At 45.3% G+C, this 25,420-nt stretch overlaps 11 protein-coding genes across 14 annotated transcripts, besides 3 other annotated features; 3 read left to right on the top strand and 8 right to left on the bottom strand.

Moving 5' to 3' along the window:
• Positions 1 to 497: 497 nt before the first annotated feature.
• On the bottom strand, positions 498 to 1,994 carry TSTA_009700 (aldo/keto reductase, putative). Its single transcript, XM_002483038.1, has 3 exons — positions 1,597 to 1,994; positions 1,172 to 1,498; positions 498 to 1,093 (listed from the first exon to the last, which is right to left on the bottom strand). Exons 1-3 carry the CDS (start codon positions 1,852 to 1,854, stop codon positions 596 to 598), a joined length of 1,083 nt encoding a protein of 360 aa, XP_002483083.1. The 5' UTR covers positions 1,855 to 1,994; the 3' UTR covers positions 498 to 595.
• Positions 1,995 to 2,563: 569 nt separating this feature from the next.
• Positions 2,564 to 4,310, bottom strand: TSTA_009710 (uncharacterized protein; the record flags this gene model as incomplete). Its single annotated transcript, XM_002483039.1, has 2 exons — positions 2,564 to 4,021; positions 4,083 to 4,310. The coding sequence occupies 2 exons, from the start codon at positions 4,308 to 4,310 to the stop codon at positions 2,783 to 2,785; spliced, it is 1,467 nt and encodes a 488-aa protein (XP_002483084.1). The 3' UTR covers positions 2,564 to 2,782.
• A 1,082-nt stretch (positions 4,311 to 5,392) lies between these two features.
• On the top strand, positions 5,393 to 8,037 carry TSTA_009720 (uncharacterized protein; the record flags this gene model as incomplete). Of its 2 annotated transcripts, none has more annotated exons than XM_002483040.1 (4): positions 5,393 to 5,556; positions 5,616 to 5,750; positions 5,843 to 6,599; positions 6,658 to 8,037. In XM_002483040.1, the coding sequence occupies exons 2-4, from the start codon at positions 5,629 to 5,631 to the stop codon at positions 8,035 to 8,037; spliced, it is 2,259 nt and encodes a 752-aa protein (XP_002483085.1). In that variant the 5' UTR covers positions 5,393 to 5,556; positions 5,616 to 5,628. The 2 variants fall into 2 exon arrangements, with proteins under 2 accessions (XP_002483085.1, XP_002483086.1); XM_002483041.1 differs by having other exon boundaries at positions 5,393 to 5,507; positions 5,616 to 5,779.
• A 597-nt stretch (positions 8,038 to 8,634) lies between these two features.
• Positions 8,635 to 10,175, bottom strand: TSTA_009730 (benzoate 4-monooxygenase cytochrome P450, putative; the record flags this gene model as incomplete). The annotated part of the gene is given in 5 exon segments (XM_002483042.1): positions 8,635 to 9,286; positions 9,298 to 9,407; positions 9,444 to 9,586; positions 9,653 to 9,836; positions 9,911 to 10,175. The coding sequence occupies 5 exon segments, from the start codon at positions 9,950 to 9,952 to the stop codon at positions 8,635 to 8,637; spliced, it is 1,131 nt and encodes a 376-aa protein (XP_002483087.1). The 5' UTR covers positions 9,953 to 10,175.
• Positions 10,176 to 10,995: 820 nt separating this feature from the next.
• TSTA_009740 (uncharacterized protein) lies at positions 10,996 to 12,239 on the top strand (the record flags this gene model as incomplete). The annotated part of the gene is made up of 4 exons (XM_002483043.1): positions 10,996 to 11,049; positions 11,114 to 11,379; positions 11,443 to 11,516; positions 11,586 to 12,239. The coding sequence occupies 4 exons, from the start codon at positions 10,996 to 10,998 to the stop codon at positions 12,179 to 12,181; spliced, it is 990 nt and encodes a 329-aa protein (XP_002483088.1). The 3' UTR covers positions 12,182 to 12,239.
• A 336-nt stretch (positions 12,240 to 12,575) lies between these two features.
• TSTA_009750 (uncharacterized protein) lies at positions 12,576 to 13,483 on the bottom strand (the record flags this gene model as incomplete). The annotated part of the gene is made up of 3 exons (XM_002483044.1): positions 12,576 to 12,860; positions 13,005 to 13,315; positions 13,387 to 13,483. The coding sequence occupies 3 exons, from the start codon at positions 13,481 to 13,483 to the stop codon at positions 12,576 to 12,578; spliced, it is 693 nt and encodes a 230-aa protein (XP_002483089.1).
• Positions 13,484 to 14,137: 654 nt separating this feature from the next.
• On the bottom strand, positions 14,138 to 14,964 carry TSTA_009760 (uncharacterized protein). Its single transcript, XM_002483045.1, has 2 exons — positions 14,645 to 14,964; positions 14,138 to 14,472 (listed from the first exon to the last, which is right to left on the bottom strand). The coding sequence occupies exons 1-2, from the start codon at positions 14,874 to 14,876 to the stop codon at positions 14,255 to 14,257; spliced, it is 450 nt and encodes a 149-aa protein (XP_002483090.1). The 5' UTR covers positions 14,877 to 14,964; the 3' UTR covers positions 14,138 to 14,254.
• A 153-nt stretch (positions 14,965 to 15,117) lies between these two features.
• Positions 15,118 to 16,366, bottom strand: TSTA_009770 (uncharacterized protein; the record flags this gene model as incomplete). Its single annotated transcript, XM_002483046.1, has 2 exons — positions 15,932 to 16,366; positions 15,118 to 15,827 (listed from the first exon to the last, which is right to left on the bottom strand). Exons 1-2 carry the CDS (start codon positions 16,266 to 16,268, stop codon positions 15,118 to 15,120), a joined length of 1,047 nt encoding a protein of 348 aa, XP_002483091.1. The 5' UTR covers positions 16,269 to 16,366.
• A 323-nt stretch (positions 16,367 to 16,689) lies between these two features.
• Positions 16,690 to 16,729: a microsatellite.
• A 1,023-nt stretch (positions 16,730 to 17,752) lies between these two features.
• Positions 17,753 to 18,046: a mobile genetic element.
• Positions 18,047 to 19,362: 1,316 nt separating this feature from the next.
• Positions 19,363 to 19,620: a mobile genetic element.
• A 1,127-nt stretch (positions 19,621 to 20,747) lies between these two features.
• On the bottom strand, positions 20,748 to 22,776 carry TSTA_009780 (cytochrome P450, putative). Its single transcript, XM_002483047.1, has 3 exons — positions 22,548 to 22,776; positions 21,329 to 22,500; positions 20,748 to 21,265 (listed from the first exon to the last, which is right to left on the bottom strand). Exons 1-3 carry the CDS (start codon positions 22,674 to 22,676, stop codon positions 20,998 to 21,000), a joined length of 1,569 nt encoding a protein of 522 aa, XP_002483092.1. The 5' UTR covers positions 22,677 to 22,776; the 3' UTR covers positions 20,748 to 20,997.
• Positions 22,777 to 23,078: 302 nt separating this feature from the next.
• Positions 23,079 to 25,183, top strand: TSTA_009790. 3 transcript variants are annotated; one of them, XM_002483048.1, is made up of 4 exons: positions 23,079 to 23,230; positions 23,285 to 23,418; positions 23,478 to 23,546; positions 23,598 to 25,183. In XM_002483048.1, the coding sequence occupies exons 1-4, from the start codon at positions 23,143 to 23,145 to the stop codon at positions 23,856 to 23,858; spliced, it is 552 nt and encodes a 183-aa protein (XP_002483093.1). In that variant the 5' UTR covers positions 23,079 to 23,142; the 3' UTR covers positions 23,859 to 25,183. The 3 variants fall into 3 exon arrangements, with proteins under 3 accessions (XP_002483093.1, XP_002483094.1, XP_002483095.1); XM_002483049.1 differs by having other exon boundaries at positions 23,079 to 23,418; XM_002483050.1 differs by having other exon boundaries at positions 23,285 to 23,546.
• On the bottom strand, positions 24,056 to 25,183 carry TSTA_009800 (uncharacterized protein). The gene is made up of 2 exons (XM_002483051.1): positions 24,597 to 25,183; positions 24,056 to 24,537 (listed from the first exon to the last, which is right to left on the bottom strand). The coding sequence occupies exons 1-2, from the start codon at positions 25,121 to 25,123 to the stop codon at positions 24,192 to 24,194; spliced, it is 873 nt and encodes a 290-aa protein (XP_002483096.1). The 5' UTR covers positions 25,124 to 25,183; the 3' UTR covers positions 24,056 to 24,191.
• Positions 25,184 to 25,420: the final 237 nt, after the last annotated feature.

A 25,420-nucleotide genomic window follows, 5' to 3' on the forward strand; every position in this document is an offset into this window, starting at 1 on the left:
CCGGATGCATATGACAATATCATGCTAACTTGTGTAACCTAGACTCGAGATTCCAGACCGGGTTATCCGTAAATATTTCAAACGAGACTGATCTACGTCCATAATTAGAATATATTTACCTTGCTTTGTGGTACCACCCTTCCTTTGTCTATAGATGGTTGTCAACTGGAAATGGCCGAAGATCGGATGGACAAAGATTCCGACTAGGCAAGAATTTTGTCATGTTTGATACCAAAAATAGGAGCAGGCAAATAACGACAAACAATTATTATGTGTTTGCTAAATTGTCCTCTGAAAAGTGCACTACTTAACATTCTGAAGCGGGCCATCAAGAATGCGGTAGAAGGTAAATGCTGAGGAGTCAAACATGCTCTTATTTTACATACAAGAAGAGTTTTCCAGTAAATGATAAGTTGTTCACTGTGAATCTGATAGTTAGGGCTCAGCATTTGAGTCTTTCTAAGTGAGCTACCAGCTGCTAGTACCATCACAAATTTACAAGTTATTTACAAGTTTTTGAAATGTTTCAGATAATAATCATAATTATATGTAGTCACGTCTTAGGGCAATGCGATATGTGGCTATTACTTCACCACTAGAAGTGTCCTTGAACAGCCCTACTTTCGTATAACTCTTCGAGGTACTCCTCTTCTTCCGCTGTCAACTTTTTATCTTTGGCGGATAGAGCTTCATCAATCCTCTCAACGGTACTGAATCCAATGATTGGACTCGAGACTCGCTTGGTAATCCACGCCAAAGCGACGGTACTCATTTTCCATCCTCGCTTCTGTGCTATCTCCTCCACTCGATTGATAATAGCATGGTCAGTCTCCGTGTGCCCAACGGAGAGGATCCGCCCCATCTTCTGTTCCGCTGCAGCGCGATCTGAGGGTTGTGGTGATGCGACTGGTCGCGCAAGGTAGCCTCTGCAAAGAGGCGCCCATGGAACGAGACCGACGCCGGTCTCGTTGCAGAATTTGTTCATTTCTCGCTCTTCTTCTCGGTAAAGTAGGTTATAGTGATTCTGCATGCTAATGAATTTTGTCCATCCATTTGTCTCCGCGCAGTGCTGCATCATTGCAAATTGGTATGTCTGAGAAAAAGAGAATAAATGTAAGTATCCTTTTTGCCCAATATTGAATGACTGCAAGGAGGATATTTGCATACATACCCACATACTGGAAGCCCCAATATACCGTACTTTGCCACTTTTAATAAGATCATGCAATGCTTCCATAACCTCTTCAACCGGCGTGTTATAATCAAAGCGATGGATTTGGAGCAAGTCGATGTATTCGACACCCAGACGCTGAAGGCTTGCTTCAACAGCTGAGAACAGAGCTTTTCTTGAAAGTCCGCCCTGATTAACGAAATCCTTACTCGCTGCGCATTTCTCTCTGTACAACCAAGCCCGAGATTTGGGGGAGTCACCAACCCAACTAGAGCATTGGGTCATGATAACCAGCTTCTCACGGGGAATTTGAAAATTTCTAATGGCCTGCAGATAATGAGCATGAAGTTACATCAGGCTAATAAACGACTTTCAAGCCTATCGACTGCCACTCTTCAAAACGACGCTGCTGAAACCAGACATACCTTGCCAATAATTTCCTCGCTGATGCCATTGCTGTACACATTCGCAGTATTCCAAGTGTTAACCCCACGGTCATACGCTGCCTTGAGGATGATTAGGGCTTCCTCTTCTTCAATCACCCAGGGCTGCCAGTCTTTATGACCCAATGACATTGCCCCCAAGATTGGCACAGAAACACGCAGTCCACTTTTTCCAAGACGCACATATTTGGCCTTGGTCTCAGCAATAGAAGCAAGAACAGGATCACTCATATCTCCCATAGCTTGATATCCTTGGGATTGGATAATGGGGTGACTAGTGGAGATAGCCTTAGACGTCGATGTATTGTATACGAGAACGATAACCGTGAGTAGGACAGTGGTTGTAAAATCAGCGGATAAGAGTTAGGAGAATTTCATACACTTGATACGGAGCTCTCCACATCGCCCGTCGATGTATATAGGTATTCTGCATCCATGAATATCGCTCATGAACCGGAATCCGGTCTCCGGGATCCCCTGTCATCATATGTTAGTGTGATTTTCTGCCTACATACAATATACTGAGGCCATGAGGGTTCCTTCGGATGTTGTGTAACATTCGGATTGGACGTTTTGAATAATTCGTATATGTATAGACCGGGATAAATTTTAAATCAGACGTATACAAACAAGGAAACTACAATACCCAAGTTGCATCTCTCTCGTATTCATATCTCGAACATTCTTAATCGGTGATAGGGAATATCGTGATGGATACATTCCAAGGCTCAAACTACGTGCCCCGGGATATCCCTGACAAGGGCACCTGAATAGGCACGCCATGACAAGGCTTCCTTGGCATCACGATTATGCTAACAGATAGGCCCCACAAGGTATACTGTGGATTTGTACTTCGAGCGTTTAGAATGGGTAAGGCAGGATTTTGAAATGCGATTAAAGAGTAATAAAGAGCTACCCTCTACGCAACGTGCCAAGATTGTTCAACAGTTGAGGAAGAGTAGATAGTGAACGTAAATCTCCGTGGGACTGAATTATATGGAACAAGCCAAGAGCAGCAATCCGTGCTGAGCAATAGCACTCTTTTAAATGGACAGATATTGATATAGTAAATCGATTGTGATTCTACCACCCAGTGTACTTGAACTATTCCGCGGCATGAAAGCAACATTAGGATCTCCAGAGAGACATTTTCCTCCTTTGAGATGCGCTAATAGATCCTGGTAGTATCTTCCGGGGTCTCTAGTGTAGTATCATCAGTCCCCTCAGCGTTGTTGCAGATTCCTCTAGTTGGGTCAACTGGATGAGCATCAATGCCTTGGTTAATGTTTGGCAACAAATGCAGAGTAAAATTAAACAAGCTGCTTGATCCGGACGCATCCAATGCATTTCCTGTATAATGCATACCACGATAACCTTGAAGATTATTGAGCTGATTGTAGAAACCATTCACAACGGCTGTGGCGGGAACTTGCTGCTTGAATGGAACATGACTTGCAAAATCCAAAAAGCGTGGAATGCTTGAATTACCAGATATAATTTGGATGTTCTCTGCTATCCTTGCCTTGACTTCACTTTCGGGCAAGTCTTCCATAGAGCCGTAGTAAGCAGTATATATGGTGCTCACTCGAGTTATCCCAATTCGGAATGTGTATGGCTCTATAGGAATATTGTATAGCGTGTCGCTGGCAGCATTTTCATAAACATAGCCAGGTTGTAATCCTGTATCAGTCACCACGGCAGTGTACCAACACGAATAGTAGACTTGCGAAAAGAGGGCATATTCTGTAGTATCAAGGTCGAAAGTATTGAGATTGTCTAGCACGATTGGTGCACTGAAAAGTATTTGGGATGCGAGTATCAGTTTCTTCGTCGTTGGAGTCTGCACCACGAGCGAAACGCTATCATTGGACCGAATTGCTGCAATGACTTGAGAACTTAGCAAGGCGTTGCTTCCTACTTCTTCTTCTGCTTTTCCAAACAACTCGGAATTATTTCTCGTCATCACATCAGAACCTTGACCACCAAGCAATGGTGTAGAGGCTGCGTTACAGCCTAGTATGACGTATAATGTAAGCTGGTCAAGAAGGTTTTTTCCAGGACTGGTATATCTCCAAATGGTGTATGATGCATTTTGAATCGAATACTTGGTGACAAAGTCTCTAAAGGGAAGCAAGAGGTCCTCCGGTACAGGTTGAGGTAGGTGTAAACCGAGTGCTGGTTCTGGGTAGTACATGTTGGTCTGCTCGCTGTAGGTGACCATGCTAGAACCTGCCACTAAAGTGGTCACGTTCTCTCCTGTGCCAAAATCTACCGTGATCTGCCCATCTCCTTCACTCAAGGGAATGAGCGGAATATCGAATCTGGAGAAGAAAGCTCGGGTAATGCTATCATTGCCATATCCTTGTACTCCAAAGTCCAACGCAAGTCCAGTCTCAGGATCAGTGTACTGCATGAATCGAGTCCACATCAGTTTTGTCACACATTGAATGTCGGTCTTTGGTCCTTACTGTATTCACATGTCCACCAAAGTGCGGATTCTTCTCTACTACTGCAACGCTTCTGCCCATATCTTTCAGTGCAATCGCGCCATACGTTCCGGAGGCCCCTCCACCTATCACAATGACGTCCCGTACCAGTACATCCTCTGGTGCGTATGCGCATGGATCAAAAGAGGTTGATTGCGAGGACACCAAGCCCGTGAATAAGCTCATGCACAAGACTCGTATTTGAGACATGGTATGTTGCTTGCGGTCGACCGAGACCTTTCATGAGAATTCAGCACAATGTGCCACGGCTGACAAACAGTGGCTACGGCACCTTTATGCAAGTTGGGATTACTGCGAATATAATCATGTTCAACGAAGCTTCTGAAGCTGCTTACGCGTAGACAGCGATTCCGTTTATCCGGCATTTGGGGGCTGCTGCCTGGAGCCAGTGAGGACAATGACAGCATCCCCAAGTCATTAATCAGGGAAAAGGAAAGAAAATTCTTTTCTGCATCTAGATTGATTAGGCCTCTGTACGGAGTACTGTAACCTCTATTGCATAGTCAATTTTAAATCTGCCCTGCATGATCTACTAGATCAAGCCACAATCATTAAGACTGATTAGTGATAGGCTTCTCAAAGTCCGTGCTTTGGCTCTCAGCCTTCTGGCTTGCGTACTCCCTTGATTCGGCCAGAGGGTTCGAGGAAGTAGTCCGCCGAGGAAACATGTATGGCTTGAAGATCATGTTCCCGAACTTGCATCGGCAGGGTTTGTAAACGAAAAACTAAAAGTCCGAAGCAGGAAAAATTCGAAATTTCATCGTAACAGTACCTGCATGGTGAAATAGTCGGAGTAATTTTAACTTATATTTTCTTATCTTTTCACTATAATCCATTGTCTGATTGCCTGTTTTGTTGAATTTTGCATATGGATCCTGCTAGTAATATCTCCTGCTGGATCTATAAGAGAAACGATGATTCATTGTTCCGATCATGGGTCTTCACCCCTGTCAAAGACAGAGCAACCATATATTGAGATTTATGATCCCAGGAAATCTTGGCTGCAGCTTTTCAAGACGTCTATTTTGGTGGCGTGACAGCCTTTACTCAAATTGAAGCTGCGAATCTCGGAAAAGCGGTTAAGATCATTGCTGGCATTGCCCGAGAGAGTTTTACTTCATTGGAGATCTCTCGCAGCTGTAATCAGAGTATTCTATCATTTCTAGACTTTGTAAGCGTGGTCGGAGGGGCTAAATCTTACGATGAGCGAATGTTGAGAATAACAGACATAAATAGGTAGGTTCACTCCCCAGTGAACAGTATTGGAATCCACCTGTAGTCTGAACAGTAACCTGGAGAACACAGTTACGGTCCCTCTTACTCTCTAGTATAGCTCCGTTACAGGGTCAAGGATACTTTACTATCCATGTTATCCTAGAACAAAAGGTGGTGAATCTGTTTCCTTCCTATCACGATGCCGGCTACCGACAGACGGGTAATTGAGACCATGCAGCCGATTAAAAGATTAAACTAAATGCTAAGGGAGCGTAACAGAATCGCTCGGAAGATGCCATTCCTGATCTCGCATGCACCCGCTGCCGTGAGCGGAAGATCCGCTGTGGTAGGGAGCGCCCTCAATGCAGCAATTGCGAACGGGACTCTGGCATCACCTGCGTCTATCAGAATCCTGTAAGGAGGGTGAATCATACTAAATTGCTGTAGGTCATTACCAAGGCTCTCATTTGACTTAGAATTAGAAGATAGAACTGACCCGCTACAAGGTGTGACGGCGTCGATCAGCTTCAGAGCCGTTTGACTTCTATTGAATTGCAACTGAGGCGGCTTTCGAGTGCCATGGCTCGGAACTTGGACTTCGACGATGATGAATGTATGGGAATGCAAGCTTCTTCAGGCAGGTCAGATGAAGACGGAAGCTACGTGCAGGAAGAAGAAGAAGGAATACAAGCGGAAAGTCCGGGCTCGCTGACAGACGACATGACCTACTCCCATATCTTCCACAGCGATGCGGATATGATTGATCGCTATCACGGAATCTCTTCTCCCTTCGCCCTTTGCAATCGTCTCCAGTTACGGACATTGGCGTTATCTGATCCAATTGAACCCTATGCTCTTCAAGAGCTGCTAAGAGAGCTATGTGAAACCGCTGGTAGAGCAGAACCTTTTCCATCTTACAATGATCAATTTCCAATTCAGCTACCGCCCAAACAACAGGCTCTCGCGGCCGTTACATATTTTTTCAAGCATATCGACTGTGCAACAGATATCTTCGTGGAACAAAATCTGCTTGCTACTCTTGAACGAGTCTATTCTCAGCCGCCTGAGCCAGGAGACGACACGTGGGCGGTATGCCTCAAGGCTCTCATATTGCTTGTACTTGGTGTGGAGATTTCAACACAGGCAGATAGTGCACTGTTTGGCGACTTTGCTTGTTCCATGCTTCCCAGTCGTGCTGCACTGGTCAGCTCCAGGTTATTGAATACGCCGCGACTGATCAATGTGCAGACACTTATACTTCTCGTAAGCTTGATGCCGTACTTTTGAGCTTTAATGGGAGGCTAATATTAATGGCTTTTAGAGCGTTGCAGCACAACAATTCGATCCACCTGGATGGTCAGAGCTCCTTTTTATTCATGCATGTATGCTGGCTAGGACCATGGGGTTACACAAGTCTGGAATTCTGTCTTCAGGTACAAGCCCAAATGATGACGCGGCTGAACGAGCCAAAGTCCTTCAATCATTGTACATTAGGGATAAGAGCCTATGCATCACTCGAGGATCCGTGTCTTGGCTGCCCAGCTACGACTGCAACATTACTACCCAACTGAAACTCGTAGTAGAGCGCCAAGCCTCCTTTTCAAGCCGGATTCGATTGGCAATGATCCAGGATGAGCTTTACCACATGACCTGTGCAGCCTCAGGGTCCCGAAGAGACTCACACCCGAGGATATCACAGCCAGCAACCCCTAAGTCTATCAGACAACAGCTGGACCAACTTGCAAGCGATTGTAGTATACTCAGTGGCCTGAGTCCGTCCTATCTACCTCGCGATATCTTCATTGCGATGGAGTTCCTCAGCACCCGCATCGTGGCCCTGAAACTCGATCCGGAAACACGGCATACAAGCGGAAGACTTTTTGCGGATGCCAGAGCTAGTTGCTTTTTGTTGTTACTTGCACATGGAGATCGTAATTCTTCAGTGATTGATGCCTACCACTCTTCTACCGGCACCGATGTCTCGTCCATCCGAAATGGCACTTCTCCAACTAGCGAACCAAACACCAAATCTTTCACAGCTTTGCTCGACGTTTTCTCAGTTCCAGCATTTTTTGTTCTTTTTGAGAGTCTTGTTTTTCAAGAAACTGAAAGGGATGGTGGTGGAGAGTCGGGTGCGGACTGGGATCTGTTACGCAAAGTCTCGTCCTGTTACACCAAGGGCAGCTCACATCTGCCACCGCAGGGCTACCATAGCCGAGTGGCAAGGATTTTGAATCAATTGATTGATAATGCTCACTTGTTTCAACGAAGCCCGTCAAACTCATATTCGTCGGGGTCCTCGTTGGAAGTTGCAGCTGAGTCAACACAGTCACACTCATCGTCAAATCAACAACTACCTCCAGAGCCTGAGGCGACCATCATTCCTTCCGTACCGTCGTCAATTCTGAATGGACACATGTCCGACTTATCTCACGTAGTAGCATCACATACATCATCGAGTTGTGGACCGTTTACATGGGAGAGCTTGTTATCTGTGCCGACAACATTAGATCCGCCTACGACTCTGGATGCGCAGAGCATAATTCATCCTTCTGGGACAGGTTCATCGACTGACCTTCTCACTCAGTTACTAGATGTGTCTCAACCTCATTCAGAGCCCATATTGGAATCTATACAGTGGCACTCTTTACCTCCAGATCAGCCCCGTGCAAAGAAGCGTTTGAGGACAAGCGACGATTAGGTGGCGGATCTACGATTCGCAAAGCCATTCATCCAAATCATCATCCAATACATTAAAATTCACAATCCCAGAAGCTCACCTTGCCTGATGGCGGGGCAATCTATTCCTTAAACGCTTGGGGCTATCTAGACTATCATTAAATGAAAGGATATCACCCGACTCACGTAGAGCCTGCCTCTGTGTCATATTGGGACTAGCCCGTTCTAGGCGAGGCGTTGATATCAACTCTCGATCTCACCACTTGGCTAGAGCACAGATGTCATCTTCTAGAGCCTCATCATTAAATAATAACATGTCAAGAACACGATCGTTGTTTGGGAAACCTTGGAACTCCTCTGATTAATTTGAACAACATGGCAATGGAACAATCCGTGAATTCGAGTTCTTCTCGCCAAAACGTGAACGCTGTAATCCTTCCAAGAAACCTTCAGGCGCTTGTTTTTTGTACTGAAACACTGTAGCTGGCTGTTTTCTATGTATTGTGGCATGATGTAATTAAAGATAAAACGATGGGTGCATTATGACAAGTTCACGACAATTTCACACCAAGTAAGAATGTACAGATACCGGAGCAGAAAAGTTACAGACATAACCACATCATGTACTTGTTTTTTGCTTCGGCGTCAAATGAACAAGCAAGGGCGGCTTATCCCAAAACCCAAAGACATTCTGGCGTTCCGTCCACCGATTGCCAACACTTCGTTCCGGCTCCCTATCAAAGAGATATAACAGGTGCGTCGTAATAAGACGAATCTCAGCCCAAGCCAAGTTCTTTCCTAGACAATTTCTGGGTCCAAGCGAGAATGGCTGTAGACAATTGCGCTGATCATGACTGAAAGGAGAAGTTTTATCTTCAGCACTGGGTATCCAACGTTCAGGGAGAAACTGGTTCGGTCGGTGGAAGTTTCTCTGGTCATGGTAGCATGCGAAATGATTCACACCGACGGTGGTGCCGGCTGCAACGTATCCTCCGTCTATCATCTCACCACCGTCAGGGACCACTCGAGGGAGTGTTACGGCGACAGGTGGATAAATCCTCAAACATTCCTGCAGAACGGCATTCAGATATGTAAGATGATGAACATTTGCCATCACAATCTGGTCTTCCGATTGAAATGCGTCCCTAACCTCCGTGATCAATTTTTGGCGGACTGTAGGATGAGTGAGGGTATAGAAGATAAATCCACATAACAAAGTCGCCGAGGATTCTGAACCAGCGATCCTCAAGGAAAAAGTATTGAATCCATCTCTGCTCGAGACATGCCCTTATCAGTCTCCATAGCGGCGAGGATGTAGTGCAAAAAATCTTTCCCGTTCGTTTTGCTCTTGGCTCTTCGGTCTACTGTTGCAATTACTCGTTGCGCGCGCTCCTGCGATAGCTTTTGGCATGAATAATCGTCTCAGACCCAGGAAGCCGTAATATTGAACATTTGTATCATTGTAAGTTCCTTTGAAATATTTCTTATTAATTGGACGAATGGGTCGTACTCTCCATCCTCTACGCAGCCAAATTGTTCTCCGAACAAAAGGCCGCGGATCAAGTCGTACGCTGTGTAAGACATCGGTTAGACAGTTATAACGAGGACGCCGAGAGTCGCTTGACAACCCAACATACTAGTGAAAGTGAACCACCGAATCACGTCTTGTGGTCCCTCGCTTGATCGCAGGGTAAGTTGTTCCATTAATTTCTTAACGTATCTTTGAATAATCGCTTCCTGTTCTCTCAACGCTTTCTGAAAATGTATGAGAGAGCAGGCGTCTTTGTCGGGTATGAGTAGGTCGATCGGCAGTAAGTATATCTGATACAACCAAAAGTCAATCCGAAATGCTCAGATATTGCTAAAAGGCAATAGGGATATCACATACTTTGTACCCCCGTTGGTGTAATAAGCGAAAATACCGGATCCTTCATCATCTCTTTTGATCGTGATCAATATATAGTCTTCCATGCCGCCTCCGATATAAAAGACAATTCATTCGGAGCTACTCGTACGGTCTTTCCGTATATTTGGTGCAACTCGGGTAGTTTTCGGTTCAGACGCACATGGTATTGGTGCCAACACCATGATAAGCGTGTTGCGTGCCATGATATAGTTGCGTAAAGGGTGTAAGAAGACATTGTAGAGAATATGAAGTAGAATTCAAATGGACGGCTGCAGCAGAAATGCGCAATTAGTTAACTTCTTCGATATTTGTCTGAAGGGGTAGACATAGTACCGCTATAAATAAGGTAACCAGAGACACCGATATGAATCGACTGAAATTTACATCTTCTACCCAGAAGGCAAAACGTATAAATGCGATTGTTCCATTCAGATTGTGTTCAAGGACGTACTGGATTATATCCGAGCCAAGGATAATCCAGACTACAAGAAGTTATCTTGCCGGATCATGCTAATTTTGCTGACCCTGTTAATATGGCTTTTGTGACTGGATTGTTGGAGAGGCACGTAGCAAATGGCGAAGTGGTTTAGGGATGATGTGAGCCTTGACTTGGAGGGAATTGTTATTCGCTATTGGAACAGATCCAGTTCCAGATCCTGGTCTGGATATGATTTCATCTCGCTATTGTGGCGAATCAGAGAGCTAGTATACTCAGTGACATGCCACATATTTCGAATTCCCACCTAGACTGGTGTTTCACCAGATGTAAGCATGCTGAATTGCAGATAAGCACGTAGGATACGATATCAATGGGTCGTTGTAAGGCAGAAGCGCAATAACGGGAAATTGGAAAAAAAGAAGGATTTCCCGAGATGATTCGCAAACAAAGGATGGTTGCCTGTAAATAATGCATTTATATCATAAACCAGACTGACAGCGGATTCCGAAAGTGGTTCCTTTTGTCTTTGTGAGAGCGTCCAAAATCACGTGGTTGTATGCATACATAAGAATTGCTGGTCACATTTGATCTTTGTTTACCCCTCAACCCCATACGATCCCAACAACATCGAGTCCATGCTAGAAAAGATGGCATCCGGAAACCGCATCAAAAATGTTGCTGTCGTAGGAGTATGTAACTGCCCTCTATGATACTCGATATATATCCTCTCAGCTAACAGATCCTTTGATATAGGCGGGAGGCAATGTAGGCAGCTACATAGCAAATGCCCTCCTAAAGACGGGCAAACACACTGTTACAGCCATCACGCGTCACAACAGCCAGAACAAGTTGGCCGAGGGCATTATATCCAAAGAAATCGACTACGAGAAACCAGAGACACTCGTTGACGCCCTTCGTGGCCAGGATGCGCTTGTTATCACTCTCAGCGGGTATTCCCCAATTCAAGAGACCGAGGAGAAGCTTGTCAGAGCGGCGGCTGAAGCAGGAGTCCCGTGGATGTAAGTTTCAAGTTCCATAAATTTTTTTGCTAGTATTATACGCTGACTATTCCTTTCAACTAGTCTTCCTAATGAATGGTCTCCTGATACAGCGCACGAAGGCATGGTGAACGATCTGTTTCTTTTCAAACCAAAGGGTGAGTAACACACTATACAGTCCAGATTCATTTATTCATTTCCACTGACATCGATCTTTTGTATTCTAGTGGCGACTCGCAAGCTGATCGAAGAAATCGGAAAGTCATCGTATATCGCCCTCTCGACCGGCTTCTGGTACGAGTACAGTCTCGCAATGCCGCGAAACTACGGTTTCGACTTTGCCAATCACACCGTCAAATTCTATAATGATGGTGAAGACAAGATCTGCACCTCTACATGGCCACAGATCGGTCGCGCGGTCGCTGCCCTTCTAAGCCTCCCAATCCAGCCTGAAGAGCCAAACACGGAAGCATGCCTTGAGAAGCTGAAGAACCGAGTTGTGTATATTAACTCCTTCAACATCAGTCAGAAGGATATGTTGGCATCTGCTTTGCGTATCACCGGCACAAAAGAGGAAGACTGGACTATTACGAAGGAACCGGCTACGCAGGTGTATACAACAGGCCAGGAGCATCTCAAGCAAGGCAAAAAAGAAGCTTTCGCCAACGTCCTGTACTCCCGGATTTTCTTCCCAGATGGTGCTGGAAACTTCGAAGACAGTAAGGGCACACTCAATAGTATGCTCGGTCTGCCAAAGGAAGACCTTGACGAAGCAACCAATATTGCGATCGAGCGTCAGAAAACCCAAGCTGATGGGCATTGACGTCCAGTCGGTGTAATATCAGATACACATTTTTTGTCGTGAACCCAATGTGATTGAATGGCTATGAAGTAGACAAACTACTGCTGACCTTAGACATTAATACTAAGTCTGTATGATTTGTAACATCTCTGCTTGGACAAAGACCCATAAACAGCGACTCTCGTTCTCCCGGCAAAGTGTATCTATCTGAAGTTGTTACGCTGGCTCTTTTGCAACGCGAAGCTATCTACATTTCCGCGAGATTGAACCCCCTAGCTCCCATAACCTTCATAGACATCAATTCCCGACCAGATATTCCTTGAAAAACTCTATGAGCTGTGTATACCTGAAACAAACACACTTGTCAGCACACTCCAATCTCTCCGCCCACATTCGTAACTATGGTGACTTTTACTTAGCCTTGTCTATATCCCACAAATGTGCCTTCCTCAACCAAATTGGCCTTCAATCCCGGCCAGCTGTGATGCATTGTGGTGTACGTGGGCAGATATCTGCCGATACCATTTTCCTCAATAACCGTCTTGAAGTCTGCAACCGCCTCGCTTGGCTCATCCTTCGATGCCATCACCAGATGAAAGATTGTTATTTTTTTCGCTTCGGCGGGGTCCAGCATGCTAAAAACATCAACTGGGTCACTTCTAGGATCGTTTGGGGTGAAAGAGTAGGGATAAGTCTCACCCTGGATGTGCCTACGCGGATGCTACAAAGAGAGTTTCGGCCATTGAATCTAACGTTACAACCTATTTAACAGTCAGATCATCGGAACTGAATAGAAGAAATATCCTTCGTATAGGGTTGGCTAAGGCTACGAGAAAAATCTGACCTTTCCACCCCAACACAATCCAAACGACCCCCATTTCGTCACTATCGGAAACCGGCTCCGTACATGTCGCATAAACTCCAACGATGGATCAACAAATTTATGCGGCGCTGCGTAACCCTTCAGGAGCCCAAAGAACTGAGCACGTTTCTCATCTGAGTTGAGAGGGAACCATTCCGGCTTTGCATAGGTGCCCTTCAGTAAGTCGGGGACGGAGGCGACTAGGTCTGCGCCTTGCTGGGTATGGTTCGATATGCCGAAGACATCGTAGACATCAACTACACCTACTGTGGCATCCCGTCGGCCGGTAACGTCTATACATCAATTAGAATAGTAAGTGGGGTAGGGTTAGAGTTGGATCTAATGCTTGAAAAGGGGCTGTTACATGTCTTCAGGCCACCAATTGTTTCCTCAGAGCCACATGGATTGTAAGACTCTCGTATGAAAGCCATAAACACATCTTTAGGAGTTTCAGATGCCATGTTTCTCTACGCCTGTTTTGGTAGGTATCTGTGAATGTTATGTTCGTCCTCCCAGGTTCCTGTTCTACCCAAGACTAAAAGTTTGAGAGAGAACCGGAGGGTCGTGTGCGTGAACGACCATAGCGTCAGGCTCTACATTGAGAGTCTGATAGCTATTCAATCCATTGGAGCCTACTTTCAGAGGTCCGATGAAAGGAGGAGAATCATAACAATCTACGGGGTCTGGAGTCCGGGGCCCGATGTTTTGCGCGACCTCGGGAGGCCGAATGGAAAAACCAAAGATGGCAATATTGGACGTGAAACGGAGTATATTGCGATTTTGCTTATGTTGTATATATCTCAGAACAGCCTTGACAACTACTTCATACGGAACTTACCATTTTTCATATCTCAACTAATGGTCACGCTAGTAGACATGTTAAAACACAGAACATCCTTAGGAGACGCTCATATCGCATTGCACCCCTGAAAACAAGGTATTACCGGAAACTGCCCAGGTAAAATCGTAATGCTATTTGTAAATTCAGACGTATTCCGTGAGTAACACAGAATTTCAATAGCGAATGTTGCTCAAGTCATAGGAGTGGAATTTCTGATATTGAGACTTTGACAACTACATGAACATAATTCAGAACGTCAATAATACATCCGTTGAAAGAATGGCAAAGGATGGAACCTTCTGAAACTAAGCATATAGCGCCACGTGTACAGGTTCAAAAGGAGAACAGGGAAAGAAAGACAGTATTGTAAGTAAGAATCATTCTAGTAAGCTCATGCCAATGCCCGCTGAAGGAAACTTGCGAATTGCTTCTTATGTGGCCCCTTATCCATCATTGAGAGATGATCTACCTTGTCCATAACGGTGATCTGCAAATTCTCTCTGCCTACCAGTGACGCCCATCCATCACCACCGGAATCAGTCCGCCCATTGAGCAACCGAACCACAGGGATCGTCGGGTCTGATTTCTGGTCGAGGAAGATTGAGGTCACTGCATATACCATCTCCAGCATATAACATGTAGGCCTTCATTTTAAATGCCAACAGGTCGGATTCTATATTTATCAAGTAACCGAATGAAAGCGTCAAAATGCGGCCTCAGCCAGCTGGGAGGTGGTTGGCTACCGCTCCCAAAAATACCAATGCTTTCAAAAAAGTCATACAGTGCTGCGGAGGATTCTCCAGCCCTATCGGGTTGAACGAATCTATGAGGATCAACTTTTCGGCCTTGCACCCTTCACGAGCAAGTTGCTGCGCGGCTTTGTATGCACAGATACCACCTGCTGGCCATCCGCCTAGATAATACGGCCCAGTTGGTTGACGGCGTCGAATTTCTACGAGATACATAGAAGTCAATTCCTCCAATGTGCCTGTCATGTCTTGTGGGGTCTTCATATATGGACAATTCAATCCGTATACAGCGACCTCAGGGCCAAACTTTGGAAGGGAGGCATATTTTCGCGGAACCTGAGCCGTCGGGGAACAGAAAGAAGATTTTATTGGCTGTTTTCACATTTCCGGATAGCAGAATCAATGTTGATTGAGGACCTGCATGTGGGTAAAAGCTGGAAGTTGTTATTGTCTTCGCATTTATGACTGGCCATGCAGGAAGAGTGAGTGGTCGGCTCCTGCAGACCTAGTGCTTTACTGACTTCTCCGAGTTTTCATTCTCCATAAGCAAGCTGGAGGGTAGATCCATGTTTAGAGCCTCTAACAACTTGCCGACAATGGTGAATATAAGTAAGGAATCAACCCCTAAGTCTGCAAAACTGCTGCTAAGTGTCAACTCGCTGACTGGAACACCTGTCTCCTGTGCAATCGTTTCACGGATTACTTCGATGGTAGAGCTATCCATTTCCCCGTCTGTAGAGGTGTTGGAATCCATCTCCCTATTTTCAGGAGTGTTAATTTTATCAGTGTTGTCAGAGGATGAAACAGAGCTGGCGGACAATGAGTCATGGCGGTTATCACTGCCGAGAAAACGACTCAATTCCATTGGAGTGCAATAATCTGCGAACAATGAAGACGAGACGTCAACGCCAAGCTCTTCTTGAATCCGGCCACAGATAGTAAGTGAAAGAAGAGAATCGATCCCGTGGTTCTGGAAGTCTTCATTCGGGTCTAATTCCGTGTGGTCGACTCCAGCTTCTTCGCCTACGATAGCCAATACACGAGACGCAATTTCATTAGGTCTGGGCACTGTAGATGAAGCCGCCGGTTTTGGTTTCTCTGCTTGAATTCGGTTGTTTCGGAACTGCATATGTGGGCCGCGCTGCAGATGGCGTTGGCCGTTGAGTTGATACCTCGTTAATGGGCGGTTTCGCTGATTGCTCGTCGTTGAGGTTGCTTGCTTGATGGTAGGAGGCGATCAAGAAGTTGACGTGGGACTTCTTGAAACTAGGATACCATTAGTTTCTCAATTCTATAATTTGATTGTTCTTGAGATAGACTTATGCGAATGCCTTCGTAAATAGCAACCAGACTGTTATCCTTGAAGATATAGGTATCACCCGCGTAGGTTGTGCCGTTCTCCAACTGCATGCGCTTGTAAACGTGATATTGTACGCCTTTCTCAAATTCGATAGCGCAACACATTTGGTCCCATCCATGATTGATAAATATCTGCGGTTTAGTGGGCGTTGCATCACTTGCATTCATAATGAAACCGGCAATGTGTCCGAGACTATCAACCCAGCATGGGTTGAGTCTAAATCCACAGTCGTCCACCTGAAATTCAACTCTGGTAGTTGCTTCATGCTCATCACTGTCCAGTGTCACTTCCTGCATTCCTTGGTAATCTTTACCATACGATACCAGTGTCGAAAATAGCTGATATGCTAAAGTGCGCTCGAGTTATACCAAGGTAGCAATACGTAAATGCATAACTGAATATTTATAGTATACATGGTATTAGAGTGAGCGAGTATTATCGCATAACACGTCTCATTTGATGATGAGGCTCTAGAAGATGTCATGAGTACTCTAGCTAAGTGGTGAGGTCGAGGGTTGATATCAACACCTCGCCTAGAACGGGTTAGTCCCAATATGACACAGAGGCAAGCGTCTACGTGAGGTGATATCCTGTCATTTAATTCTTATTTAATCCCCATAACGGTATGTAGACAGTAGACCCGTATCTTCACTGTATGGTTCGGAACTGACTTGTCCAAATTGTGGTGAGCGCAACCCGGATGCCGCGACCCCGGAAGACTGATTGACTGATTAATTGATTGATTGATTAATTCATTCACGCATGATGCATCTAAGCCTAGTGGCCAGCGGCGCCTTGTTATTGGGCAGCGAGTGTACTACCATACAAAGCTTAGGTCAACGTCAACGCTCCTGGCTTGATGTTGGCTTAGTTAGCCGACACGACATTATCCGAAAGTCTCGACATGTATCTGTATTCCAGTTTTGGAGAATAATAACAGCAACAGATGAATGAATGAACAGAACGTTAAAATAACAAGGGAGACATAGGGAATATACAAACGAGTGATTAATCTTGATTCGGAGTAACGCCCGCTGCCCAATTAGAAGGCGCCGCCGGTCAATAGGCTTAGATGCGTGAATGAATAAATCAATCAATCAATCAACATAATGTGCTTTGGTGCCCATTTCTGTGTTAGATGCGTCGAGTAGCCGATTTGTATAAGTCCAACTGACGCTGTTGCCCTTCATTGAGATGCTGCCGCACTTACTGCGAGCGCGCGGTTGGGAGTCATGTGGCGAAACTGTGTCAATAGACCAGCTCGCAACATAAACTCAATGCTCTGTCGAACCTACCAAGGCTCACTAAGGAGCTCTGGTAATCTGTTTCGCGTACTTATTTCCAGAGGGTCTCCGTACGTAGGTTCGCGTGGATTGGGCACCATATGAGGACGTGAGCCGTATCCTGATTTCTAAGACCACATTAATATTGAGGCCAGTCTTCGACTCGTATGCTTGCTAGGAAGCTACGTGGCGATAATTTATCTATTTGTAGTTGGATCAATGCTAAACTCCAAGCCCATCGTAGGCTATCATGTAGCTGTAACACCTTCTTTGTTGGTGCTTTAACTATCCAATAGAGATGCTATCTATGCTTGATGTAATCCCATTAATCTTTCTACTAGTTTATGAAGCCCTCCTAGTCTCCAGCGGCACACAGTAACGAGGATAGTTGACTGATCTAGGACATATGAGACCCGTGCAGCGTGCGGCGTGGCCTAGTTGGGTGCGTTGATCTAGGCTATGCGAGTAATCTATCGTGCGATCCGTGTCGCCTCGACTGCGGCACACTTCGCAAGCTGATCTGCTTTCTCGTTGCCAGGGATCCCTTCGTGTCCTAGCACCCACTATAATCGTACGCGCCAATGAGGTCGGTTGTCATGCAGGAGGCCTAGGTGTCGTACTATCCGTCGGAGGATGTACTGCCCTGAAGACCTCCTAAGCTGGTATATAGCGCGTATAGCGGCTTGGTTATCTGTATAGATTGTGGCTTCATGTTTATTGTCGTTGTATGGCTGGCTTTAGAGTAGGATATCCAGTGCCGTGCTAATCCACTCTAGCTCCCCTGCATAAACTATATATATTTTAGATGAGTCCACTAGCTTATAGGCCAGTGTTAGAGCACTAAATGGCTTCAAACTGAATGTTATTAGGTCCTAACTCATGGAAATTCTAAGTTTAAGAAAGAAGAGAAAAAGAAGGAAAGACTCTAAACTACATGGAAAAGTTGATATGATAACTTGTCAGACTCGCTATTCTGCCGTTCCAGACCACTTTACCCCATACGGCCCTTCATCCTATGACAGCCTGTCCCATTGTTAGTGAACAGACTGCTGCTTCAATCCTATTGTCAAAACCACTTTCATCAGTATAAAACTATGTTATTATATCTACAATTAAGGATGTCTTAATGGCCTTAATAGTCTCCTCGCGGGTATCATCAGTCCTTATATCTGGTGACTCCCACCACGGTAGCACTATAAAGGGATAGATTATCTTAATATACTAGTAGATGCCATGCCAAGTTTGCAGTTAATAGCCGTTTCCAGCCAATAGAGCGGCGATGTATATGGATTATTATAGTGGGCTTAGCTATATATGCTGTAGAGTGTATGTCATAGTGGTGAGGTCATAATTTACAGACAAGCTTCCTCAGCTAGTCTCGCAAGGGTAATCTCTGCAGGCGGCACATAGAGGCAGACTTCTAGGGCTTGTTGTGATGTATCCTTGAAAGCACTAGATATCCGGTATAGAGCCTGATACTGGATTGATTGAACGGCTTGCTCTTGTCGGATTAGTCGGTTTATTCCAGGCCAATCCTGAAGAGTGTTTTACTAATAGCTGGGTTTTTATAAACATCTTTGGCGGGGTGATTTGTGAGCTATCATGAGGGGTAAACATTGGGCTGAAATCTCGGTGCCCAGATATATGACCTAAGGTGCCTTTTTAGACCTGTAAGATCGAACATCGAATCTCTCTGCCTCGTTTGTAGTCTATGTTATCTGACAGCTCTGTGACGGTGTAGCTCTACCTTCCGCGGGCTTGGCGCGCACGTCCCTTATTGGCTAGGGAATCCTTGTATGGAGATCCTCGTCAATAGGTTCTCAAGCGGCATTGTTCTTTGCTTTTGATACATATCGATTCCATGTTGGGACACCGGCTAGGCAACAGAGAATTTGTATGAGACGGGCCGTACCGTCAATGAATGGGAATGGAGGCTAAAAATACGTGCTGTTTCCCCTCGATAGATAGTTTCCCTCTTCATACTCAGTTTCTTCGTCGACACAGCACCCTAGGAATAGAAATACTATCTATTTAGATTGGCTCCTCGTCACATGCTCCATAGCCTACTGCGCGCCAACAAAGCCTCTTCCACTGTGGACATAATCTGTGGTTGTAGAACAGCTGTATACATCTTCTGTAAATAGACTGGAGGCGTCCCCCATGTCGATCGGGCGATTAAGCTTAATCCTGCTACCAATTTTGCACCCTTCTTCCTCATCTGCGGTACATGTGCTTCCCCAGTGAGGTGAGCATCGAGCTGAACCCCAAGATATTTGATTGAATCCTGAGGCTTGATTTCTCTTGATTGTAAGAGGGATATTGTTGGTTTAGCACGGTCCCAGAACACGAAGCAAGGATTGGTGCAAGGCTAGTCCAACAAGCCTACGGGTGAGTTTGATCAATATAGTAACATGATTCCTAATTGATAACTGATAACTCGAACTATCTCATGGGAAACGCAGGCCATATTTATGCCTGCGTAGGAACCTACGTTGGGGATTGAGTAAGGACTCAATCCGGCAATTGAGACATGTACAAACAACGAGTGAAGTATGGATATGAGCTCACAAAGGATTTTGTGAGCTATCCCGAAATCATGAAACACGTATAACAGAAACTCCCCGCAGCTTCTTGCAGTGGTGCCAAATTCCGACAGGATGTTGTGCGCGTACAGACAGATATCTAATCCCTTAGCTTTGGCACCAGCTGGTGCTTCCGCCAAAAGTGGGTAAGCTGATATTTAGGAGGTGCAAATTTAGAAGCGTGGGTCCTTTTTTAATGCTCTACGACCTGGTGTGCTTAGGTAAGTATATAGTAGTTAGTAGTGGCAGAGATCCTGTGCACCATAATAAAGATATCATTAATCTTACTTCAAAATTCGATCCTCCGCCCCTGAGCGACGCCAACAGTGTCTGTGTATATGTTATTCGCAACCTTTTTGGAACTGGACTGATGATGAAGCTGTCAAACTTCTTCAATGGTTAGTTTAAATCCTACGTGACAGCTCACTGACACGGATCATTGTTCCGGACAGCGTCTCGCCATTACCAGGCCAATTTCCGCCACAAGTGGAAATTGCATATTGCCGACAGGACATAATGACCATGACGATGCACAATGTGGAACAGAGGAGCCAAGAGGAGTGGCTGAAATTATTTTCACGTGTTGATTCTGCCTTGGAGATTGGTGATCCTCTTACAGCCGTTGAGCGAATGTTGCTGATATTAGGACAGATTACGACGCAGTTTGAGAGCAGTTCACATGTATGAAAAAGCCTCTAGGAACTTCGCATACAGACAGGAGAGTAGAGCAAATCTTTGAATTATTTCATGTTCATGAATGGTCTTGCTGTCGTGATGGTGTGCTAAACAGGCTCCGGAGTAGTCGTGCAACAGTATTTCCTAATTAGGAAATGATTACCGCATTTGGCTACTTGTATGGTAACATTTTCAGTAACATGTAATATTTTGTTTTTATGTGAATATATATAGTGATAGTATAATAATCAATATCTCATTATTTTATTGCAATAACTTTGTAACGTAACATTGAATGTAAAACCCGTCCGTAGCGATTAGGATCTTGCGATTAACCTAGACTTCCATTACCGCACATGGTAGTATGACTGATTGACACTATGATCAGCCATCACATGTTAACATCAGCGATGAACACTGAGTCACAAAAGGTACAGTTAATCTCAAATGGGATAATGAACTTTCGGCAACATGGATGGGTTCAATTAGTTACCAGTACTCAAAATGACCTCACAGCTATCGTGCTTGGGGAATAGATTGAATCGATCAACCATTACCATGCTTTCCGGGGTTACAGACGGAGCCAGCCTGGCCCCTGGGAGAGACTTGAAGAACACCGCAGCCATAACGCGTATTTCCATCAAGGCGAGATGATATGCAGCACACATTCGACTACCTGCGCTGAAAGGCTGGAAACGATCCGTTGATATCGAATGACTTTGAGCAGGATCAAGCCATCGCTTATGGTCCCACCTATGATCGTAACAGTCTCAGCGTTTTGTCTTGTTATCTCATCCATGTACGTTCAACGCCTACCTAAAGGGATCTTTCCAATTGTCTGGGTTACGGTGCAAGGAATATGCCTGCGTGGAGACTACCGTGCCTTTGGGAATAAGGTACAATCCAGCAAGGAGTACCCCGCCATCCGTTATATCCTCCCGTCTTCTCATTGCCGTCGCATTGCCACCCCATAATCGTAAAGACTCCAATATAGTCGAGTTAAGGATGGGCAAATTTTCAAGAGCGGCATCTGAGAGTTCGACATCTGCCACTTCCATCTCAACTTGCTTCTGTACATCCGGGTGCTGTAGGATACACCATATCAAGTAAGTTAAGGAAACTCCCACAGGTTCTGCTCCAGCCAACTGGAATCCCAAGGCATCTGCAGCAATTTCATCGTCCGTCAAGCGTGTTTTGCCATGACCTTTCAACATTTCATCTTCCTTGGCATCCTCAATGGCCCTGGCAAAGACCGTTCGCCCTTCTTCGTCTGTTCTATCCATTCTCAGCTGCGCGATCGCTTTATCCTCCGTTGGATTAAGGGCCACATCAGCGCGGAAAACTGCCTTCATACGCTCTGAAAAGTGCGATAATACAAAACGACCAATCAAGAAGATTGGGATCGAGAGCTCTGACCATGCAATCATTTTGTGAAGCTCTACCGGAGTCACGACACTTACTACTCTTTCGCCTTTCTCCATCAGACCGAATCCTTCACCGAATGTCAGAAGGGACATGATGTCATTACCGAATAACATGAACCATTCGTGCACGTTAACAACATTTCCTGCTGCAGCAGCATCTTTTTTCATTCCCTGTATGGCCATTTTGGCTGTCGTCAAAACTGCCGGTTCCATTGTCTTTCGCAGCGTTGTCTGTTGAAAAAATTTCTTATAGAATCGTTGCCGAATACTATGTTGTTTTGGATCAACGATGCTGAAGATGTTTGGAGTAATATCATCGGGGATATGACTCCATTTGCGCCAAGTAGTACCAACTGCATGGATATCCTTCGTAGCTGCGGCATCGCAAGTCACGACTTCGTTGTGAGAGACTCGGACAAATGGCCCGTACTTTTCATGTAGTGATTGCACATAATTCACCCGGTTACCATTCAGGATATGATACCTGAGGACGAGGCCGGTCAGGTGACCATGCCATGGTCCCGGAATACGGCTCAAAGGTGAGAAATATGCTATGCGAAGACGCTACAGTTTGTTAAACGGAATTCTGTATAAGAGGGTGGGCCACTTACGTTGACAATGTTGTAAGAAAGATATATAATGAACAGAATGATAGCTGTATTGAACACAGGGCTGTCTGTCATACGGCCGCTAGCTTCTCGAATCAGATATCCCAGGAAACTCGTGTTTGATGTAGCCATTATGAAATGAATGCCGAGTAAGAATTAATAATACACCAGAATGAGGACAACATCTATTGCATGAACTTTTCTATTTGTCAGGTTTGCCTGTTTTCAAGATACGTGGCTCAGAAATGGGACGAAGCATGCTGATCAACTTGAACGGCTTCCACGGTACTCGGAAACCGAGCAACTACGACTGCACAAGCACTGATGACTGACACAGGAAGCGAGGAACAATTTTAAACCTTGCTTCTATGATATGGGTTCAATCAACCTCGGAGGCCGGAATATACATCTATATTCGGCTTCGGATGAGTTCGATTTTAGATTCACCGATATGCACGCAGATCCCTTGAGCCCATTAATCGACTAATGTCAGCCTACATGCACCTCATGCACCTTCTCAGCTGAAGATACCTCGCACTGGAAATCTTGTTTTCACTTTCTAATTCATACACGCTTATTAAGAAACTTGGCATCCAACATGGACCAAAAGCACAAACAATACGTCGAAACCCTACACATAGGCCACGTCCGACCGGAAGATATCCCATGGCGGAGATTGGGGCAATGTAAGATATACGAACCCGACGAGATGATATGCAAGGCTCACCAGCTCTATTAAGACCTTTACAGAATTCTAGAAGATGGATCACAGACGCAGATGCGTCTCTGTATGATCGAGAGCCTGATTCCCCCTCGCAGTGACGGGCCGGTATTTCACTTTCATGAAATGCATGACGAAGGATTCATTGTCACGGTAAGCAATGCCTATCCGAGTGGTATAACCTCGTCAAACATCGTTAACGGGATCTTCAGAAGGGCAAGATCCGCTTCCACACCCCCGGTGCGCCGCCAATTGATGCCAAGGCGGGCGACATCATCACTGTAAGAACCAAACTCATCCTGGTAGGTTACCTCGTACTGAGCGCGGAATAGGTCCCGATTCGTCTTCCCCACAAATTCAGCAACCCCTTCGACGAAGAAGGCGTCTTCATCAACACGATTACTCCAGGTTTCTTTGTGAGATACTTCGAGTATCTAGAACAACTCATAGGAGAGGGTACAAAGCTCACAACAGAAGCAAATATAGCGGCTTTGAAACGATTCGCGACTGTTCCACTAGATGAAGACACGATTATGAATTTGATTGAGGAAAGTAAAGCCAACGGAGACGATGGAGTTGACATCGACATATAGTCAGTTTGAGGTTCAGACCTTCATTAGAGAACACTACTTGTTGTGATCTTGTTTGCTTGAAACATATGTGTCTTGTGATCTCTTTTTAAAGATCGAACAATTACAATCATGAGTAACTTGAAACAGCTTACCCGCCAAGGGGCTCAAAGACCGTCGAACCCTGGTCGGTATGACAAGTAGATATTGGAGCTTAATGGGTAAAATTTGCCTCCTGAAAAGAAATTTTACATTCTCGATTATGAAACCTCCGGACTAGCCAAATTTCTAAGCTGACAATAAAATATCGAATAGGCCTGAGATACGTAGCTATACTAACTAGCTTCAAAACAGAATCTACGAAGACTCCTCCTGTGCCTTTTTCTTCAGCCCACAATACCAAAACAGCGTACCAAGCGGTGGCAACACGACCTCCTCGCCATTAGTAAATGTCCATTCACTCAAATCCAAATCGCGCTGACGGCGAATGAGATTAAATGTTTCTTCGGGCGTTCGCCCTCTGATGCAAGAAACAACGCCGTCGAAAACGTAATATATCGGAAATAAGGGGATGAGATATGTGAAAATCAAGTGGAAAGGGGACCACCAGTATTCTATCCAGGTGGTACTCAATGCGCCGAACAAGGAAGCAGTTGCGGTATATATGATCGAGGGAAGAGTGCGATGTGTGATTTCGAAGATCCTACAAAAAAACGATTCTGGTGAGTATTTTGTTCGCCCGCTGTGAAGGGGTCAGCCTACAGGAACGCATCTGCAGATTCTATGGCGCTTCGAAGAACCTTCTCGGCCTCTGGGTCATCGAAATGATGGAAGCATAAATTGAAAATCCGGCACTCCTTCTTTTCCGGTCCGGCGATCCTCACAGCCTTAGACGCGTCGATAGGTTCTTCAATATACGATATATTCATGCTCTGCGCGGAAAGTGACTGCCAAGCCTCGAGGTATGGCGCCCAATCAGTCAGAACAAATCGCACTGGAGTGTGGCCGCCTGCCTCCAATTGCTTGTTGATGTACTTCTCAAAATACGGGGTTGGACCTCCGGCACCAGCACAGGAATCTACAAAAGTAAATTCAGCGGCAGCGCCGATGCCACCGACGGAGTCAAGAAGGATGTTGCATGCTTGTGTAGCGAGGGAATATCCTCTTCGGGATTTGATTTGCCATAGGCGAGCAAGGGATGCATGAGCGTGGTCACGAAGCCAAGATGGACACCAGGATGTGTCTTCGATCTCAGTGAGATGAAAGCGAGGGAATAGGACCCGAGACATTGCAAACTCAGAATTTGAAGTTCCAGCTTCTGGAGTAATCGTTGAAGGGCTCGGTGGCTTACTTTCTACCTTTATCTATGCATTTTTGGGCCGAAGTTATGTAATTACTCCGGAGGGGAGGTATTAATTTGTATCAGGACATCATCCGGAAGCCGAAGTCTACTTCTACCAACGCATCTACGTATTAAATTCTACAACTCATCTCCGAGGATATAGCATACAGGTGAACAGAATATACCAGAGCACTTCATTGGCTTCTCGATTTAATATTTATCTCCGTAGCAGAAGTGGAAGCTC

This window comes from Talaromyces stipitatus, genomic scaffold (genome assembly GCF_000003125.1).
Source record: "Talaromyces stipitatus ATCC 10500 scf_1105507295549 genomic scaffold, whole genome shotgun sequence".
Lineage (NCBI taxonomy): Eukaryota > Fungi > Ascomycota > Eurotiomycetes > Eurotiales > Trichocomaceae > Talaromyces > Talaromyces stipitatus.

Bases quoted from the DNA above. Each gene is read 5' to 3' on its own strand.
- TSTA_009700 (XM_002483038.1), bottom strand. From the start codon at position 1,854: ATGGGAGATATGAGTGATCCTGTTCTTGCTTCTATTGCTGAGACCAAG. The intron at 1,499-1,596 runs GTATGTCTGGTT...CATTATCTGCAG, and splicing joins GCGAGGAAATTATTGGCAAG to GCCATTAGAAATTTTCAAAT. The intron at 1,094-1,171 runs GTATGTATGCAA...TCTTTTTCTCAG, and splicing joins TTGGGGCTTCCAGTATGTGG to ACATACCAATTTGCAATGAT.
- TSTA_009760 (XM_002483045.1), bottom strand. From the start codon at position 14,876: ATGAAGACCCCACAAGACATGACAGGCACATTGGAGGAATTGACTTCT. The intron at 14,473-14,644 runs GTATGACTTTTT...TGGTATATGCAG, and splicing joins GGAGAATCCTCCGCAGCACT to TGACCTCAATCTTCCTCGAC.
- TSTA_009780 (XM_002483047.1), bottom strand. From the start codon at position 22,676: ATGGCTACATCAAACACGAGTTTCCTGGGATATCTGATTCGAGAAGCT. The intron at 22,501-22,547 runs GTAAGTGGCCCA...AACAAACTGTAG, and splicing joins TTTCTTACAACATTGTCAAC to CGTCTTCGCATAGCATATTT. The intron at 21,266-21,328 runs GTAGGCGTTGAA...TTACGATCATAG, and splicing joins AATTGGAAAGATCCCTTTAG to GTGGGACCATAAGCGATGGC.
- TSTA_009790 (XM_002483048.1), top strand. From the start codon at position 23,143: ATGGACCAAAAGCACAAACAATACGTCGAAACCCTACACATAGGCCAC. The intron at 23,419-23,477 runs GTAAGCAATGCC...CGGGATCTTCAG, and splicing joins ACGAAGGATTCATTGTCACG to AAGGGCAAGATCCGCTTCCA. The intron at 23,547-23,597 runs GTAAGAACCAAA...AGCGCGGAATAG, and splicing joins AGGCGGGCGACATCATCACT to GTCCCGATTCGTCTTCCCCA.
- TSTA_009800 (XM_002483051.1), bottom strand. From the start codon at position 25,123: ATGTCTCGGGTCCTATTCCCTCGCTTTCATCTCACTGAGATCGAAGAC. The intron at 24,538-24,596 runs GTAGGCTGACCC...GTTTTTTTGTAG, and splicing joins GAATCTGCAGATGCGTTCCT to GATCTTCGAAATCACACATC.